The sequence below is a fragment of the Silurus aristotelis genome, assembly GCF_946808225.1.
Source record: "Silurus aristotelis genome assembly, chromosome: 2".
Lineage (NCBI taxonomy): Eukaryota > Metazoa > Chordata > Actinopteri > Siluriformes > Siluridae > Silurus > Silurus aristotelis.
Window position 1 is genome coordinate 530,784 of NC_139575.1, and position 5,000 is coordinate 535,783.

The window sequence follows — 5,000 nt, forward strand, 5'->3', positions numbered from 1 at the left end:
AACTGTTTCTGTGCTGAATATCTGTTCATGGGACACAATCTGAACAAACAATCTGAGAGAGAGAAGAGAGAGAGAGAGAGAGAGAGAGAGAGAGAGAGAGAGAGAGAGAGAGAGAGAGAGAGAGAATTAACTGTGATGAGTTTCACTTCAGCTGTAAAAGGCAGACATGGCAATGTGTGTGTGTGTGTTGTGTGTTTTCTTGTTTTTCAAAAGTTTCACACACACACACACACACACACACACACACACACACACACACACATACAGGTAAATACAATATGTTTTGCCATAAAACAGAGCCTTGTGGTCTTTCTGCTTTTAGGAATAACCCTGGTTCAGACAAGAGAATCTTTATGTGTGAGACTGTGAGCATGGGTGAGCATGTTAACACCTGCCTTAGGATCTCCTGTTGAATATTTGGAGTAAGAGAATTCATTGTCATGTTCATCATCTGGACCGACTACACAGTTCAAGCAGGGGTCCTGAAAAAAAGCCTAAGCCACTATGGACCCATCAAAGGTGACCAGTGCTCAAGACCTTTTGCAACTTTCTCCAGCACCAGGCTTACCTCTTCTTCCCTAGGCTCCTCCTTCTCACACCTACTTCTGCCATGTACATACCCTCTGCCTCAATGTTTTTCAGGTGAACCCAGAACATGTTGTGGGATTCTGACCCAGTGCTCTTTTACCTTCAAGCTAAAACTATCATTCTTGCCTTTGGAATGATTACTTCAAGAGATGCCTACATTATCACCCTCCTCTCAGGAAACACTCTCTCCAGGGTGACAGTCATTTGATAAGCTAAGAGTGCTGTCTGCTCCAATTCCCTGGCCTTCACCAGAGAGTTCAAACTGGAATGAGGAATCTCAAAGTTTGCTTCCAAAATGGATTTTTAGAATCACTCCATGATGAACTGGCTACTTATGAATCCTTAAGCACACTTGGGTCTCTCACTGAACTAGTGATTCCCCTGGACGAGTTGCACAGCGCTGCCAGGAAGGTCCCACTTACCTGTGACGGGTTCCTGTGACGTAGCTTCCTGTGTTTGACTTGTTTGCCGCGAGTTACGTGTTTGTATCTCTCTCGGCGTCTTTCAAACAAACTTTGCTATCTATCCATCCGTTTTTCCTCTTTTAATAATCCTTAATTGTTTTTGTCTTCCTGACTTGTGCCTGTAGTTAGTTAACTCGACTATAACTAGTGTTGTTTATATTTATTTTCTCTCACTCACATCTCTGTATAATAAATCTGTTCGTGACGATAAGCACTATGCCGGTTGTTTGTCTGCATTCGAGCACAGGTGAGGACTCGTTCGAGTTGCAAACGGTGGCGTTGGAGATGGAGGCATTGGAGAAACAGATTCGCGAGCTGCATGTAAAGCATGACCGGCTGCGAGAGCGGAAAGCGGCGCTGGAAACATCCCGGGCGGACGCGCACTCATCCCAGGTAAACTCCCAGGTTGAACCTAACGCTCCCAGCACATCAACTCCGCGTGCTTCTATGCCCAGGCCCAGCGCACCTACAACTCCGGCACCGGTGCAACATGGACCCTGGATGCGACCGCGGCGGAAGAGACAAGCCAAGCCCCGATCGAGGACGTCTCCACCTCCACCACCGGCCTTCGAGATCTCGACCGAGAACCGCTTCGTCCCCCTCCGCGAGACGGAACGCGACACTGTTATTCTCGGAGATTCCATCGTCCGGCATGTCCGCGCTACCCGAGCTAAAGGTAAGGTGCACACTCGCTGTTTTCCTGGTGCTCATGTTCTGGATGTCGCTGCGCAGGTACCCGCGATCCTGAACGAGAACTTCGGAGCGGTTGTTCTCCATGCCAGATCAAACGACACCAGGCTGCGGCAAACGGAGATCTTAAAGAGGGACTTCAGGATCCTGGTGGAGACGGTACGCAGCACATCACCCACAACGAGGATCATTGTGTCAGGACCTTTTCCCACTTACCAGCGAGGGGCTGAGAAGTTTAGTAGACTTTTAGCTCTAAATGAATGGTTACAGTCATGGTGTCGAGAACATAAACTTCTCTTTGTTAATAACTGGAACTGTTTCTGGGAGCGTCCGAGGTTCTTCCGCCCTGATGGCCTGCACCCCAGCAGAGTTGGAGCAGCAGTGCTATCAGATAACATCTCTAGGATACTTCACACCATCTGACTGGTAAGACATCAAGAAATCTTCAACTATAAGAACACGCATACTACAGACCAAATAGTTACAAGTTCACACACAGCCCAGTTTATAGAAACCGTATCTATTCCTCGTGTAGTAAAACCAAGAATTAAATACACAAGATCCAGAAATAATCTTATTGCAGTTAAAACTGAAAAATGCCAGATAAACAAACACAACAAAGTTCTAAAGTTCGGTCTTTTAAACATTAGATCACTTGCACCCAAAGCACTGATTGTAAATGAGATGATCACAGATAATAATCTCTCAGCACTCTGTCTCACTGAGACCTGGATTAAACCAGGTGATTATATGGGTCTAAACGAGTCGACACCGTCAGGATATGTTTATAAGCATGAGCCCCGTCAGACTGGTCGTGGGGGGGTTGTAGGAACCATTTATAGTGCTTCTCTTAATGTTAGTCAGAGATTAGGATTCAGCTTTAAATCATTTGAAGTGCTCGTTCTTAAAATTGTACTTTCAGACATGCATAGAAAACTCGCTCTGGTCACCGTGTACAGACCCCCAGGACCCTACGCTGATTTTCTTCATGAGTTTGCTTGTTTTCTCTCAGACCTCCTGATCAGCTTTGATAAAGTGCTGCTTGTAGGAGATTTTAATATTTATGTAGATGATGCAAACGATGCCCTAGGATTATCATTTGTCGATTTACTAAACTCTTTTGGAGTTAAACAAAACGTCACCAGACCAACCCACCGTTTTAACCACACACTAGACTTAATAATATCCCACGGAGCAGACGTCACTGATATAGATATTTTACCCCAGAGTGATGACATCACAGACCATTATCTCATACTGTACACACTACCGGTAGAGCAGATTAACCGTGTTTCACCACGTTATCGACTTGGTAGGACTATTATTCCAACCACTAAGGACAGATTCATAAATAACCTGCCTGATTTATCTCAGTTTCACATTAAACCCATAAATGCTGATCATCTTGATGAGATGGCGAACAACATAGACCTTATCCTCACTAGCACTTTAGACACTGTTGCCCCCATCCGGTTAAAAAAGGTTCGAGAACAAGCACCTGCACCTTGGTATAATAGTCATACGCATGCCCTAAAGAGAACAACACGTAATCTGGAGAGAAAATGGAGGAAAACTAAATTGGAGGTATTTAGAATTGCGTATAAAGACAGTATGCTTAGCTACAGACAGGCGCTAAAAGCTGCTAGAGCTGAACACCTGAGCAAACTCATAGAAAATAACAAAAACAACCCCAGGTTACTTTTCAGTACTGTAGCTAAACTAACAACAAATCAGGGATCTGAAAAATGTGTTCCATCACAGTTTAGTAGTGAGGACTTTATGAATTTCTTCACTGAAAAAATAGATAACATTAGAAAAACAATTGTGGCAGTTCAACCTCTGACAGCATCTCCCGACACAATCGTACTTACAACCCCACAACTACACTGTTTTACATGTATAGGACAGGAAGAGCTGTATGATGCTATTATGAAAGCTAAATCAACAACATGTCAGTTAGATCCAATTCCCACTAAACTACTGAAGGAAGTGTTATATACAGCTGGTGAGCCTCTTCTCAATATTATTAACTCCTCACTATCGTTAGGTCATGTCCCTAAATCCCTCAAGTTAGCAGTTATTAAGCCCCTCATTAAAAAACCTAATCTGGATCCAAGCACGCTATCGAATTACAGACCAATTTCAAATCTCCCATTTATGTCTAAGATTTTAGAAAAGATTGTCGCTGCCCAGTTATGTAACCACTTGCAGGAGAACAATATCTTTGAAGAGTTTCAGTCAGGTTTTAGGCCCCATCATAGCACAGAAACTGCTCTAGTTAAAATCACTAACGACCTGTTTTTAGCTTCAGACCAAGGCTACATCTCCCTATTAGTTTTACTAGATCTTAGTGCTGCGTTCGACACTATAGATCATGATCTTCTCCTCGATCGCTTACAGAATTACATCGGTATTCAGGGACAGGCATTAAGCTGGTTTAAATCCTACCTGTCCAATTGTTACCATTTCGTAGATTTAAATGGAGAGCTATCCAGGATAATGCTAGTAAATTATGGCGTGCCACAAGGGTCAGTTCTAGGACCCCTGCTTTTCACAATATACATGCTTCCATTAGGAAATATTATTAGAAGGCATGGAATTAGCTTCCATTGTTATGCTGATGATACCCAGCTGAATATTTCATCCAAACCAGGCGATACAGCTTAATTAGCTCGCATAACTGAGTGTGTTGAAGAAATAAGAGATTGGATGACCCATAACTTTCTGCTATTAAATTCTGATAAAACGGAGATTTTGCTCATCGGCCCAAAAAATAGTACACAGAAGCTCCAGCATCTCAGCCTGCATTTAGACGGTTGTTCTGTAACTACTAGTTCAACGGTAAAAGACCTGGGAGTTATTTTAGACAGCAACTTATCTTTTAAAAATCACATCAATCAAGTTACAAAAACAGCCTTCTTTCACCTTAGAAATATTTCTAAGCTAAGAAATATCTTATCTATATCTGATGCAGAGAAGCTCGTCCATGCGTTTATGACCTCTAGAATAGACTACTGTAATGCATTACTAGGTGGATGTCCTGCATCATTAATAAACAAGCTTCAGTTAGTTCAGAATGCAGCAGCAAGAGTTCTTACTAGGTCAAGAAAATACGATCATATAACCCCAATCTTATCGTCCCTACATTGGCTTCCTATTAAGTTTCGAATAGACTACAAACTACTGCTACTCACTTATAAAGCACTAAATGGTTTGGCTCCCATGTATCTATCCAGTCTTTTAACACGCTACAATCCG

The 5,000-nt window shown here is 42.9% G+C and overlaps 2 protein-coding genes across 4 annotated transcripts in view; one reads left to right on the forward strand and one right to left on the reverse strand.

Annotated features, from left to right (window-relative positions):
* Positions 1–75, reverse strand: part of itpr1a (inositol 1,4,5-trisphosphate receptor, type 1a) — a 100,956-nt gene extending 100,881 nt beyond the window's left edge. For all 3 annotated transcript variants that reach the window (XM_083562368.1, XM_083562367.1, XM_083562366.1), the window contains exon 1: positions 1–75. This exon is cut by the window's left edge and continues 64 nt beyond it. In XM_083562368.1, coding sequence (XP_083418494.1) covers positions 1–29 — 29 coding nt within the window. In that variant the 5' untranslated portion in view covers positions 30–75.
* Positions 76–1,268: 1,193 nt separating this feature from the next.
* On the forward strand, positions 1,269–3,833 carry LOC310737463 (uncharacterized protein; the record flags this gene model as incomplete). Its single annotated transcript, XM_083561791.1, has 3 exons — positions 1,269–1,728; positions 2,078–2,168; positions 3,790–3,833. The coding sequence occupies 3 exons, from the start codon at positions 1,269–1,271 to the stop codon at positions 3,800–3,802; spliced, it is 564 nt and encodes a 187-aa protein (XP_083417917.1). The 3' UTR covers positions 3,803–3,833.
* Positions 3,834–5,000: the final 1,167 nt, after the last annotated feature.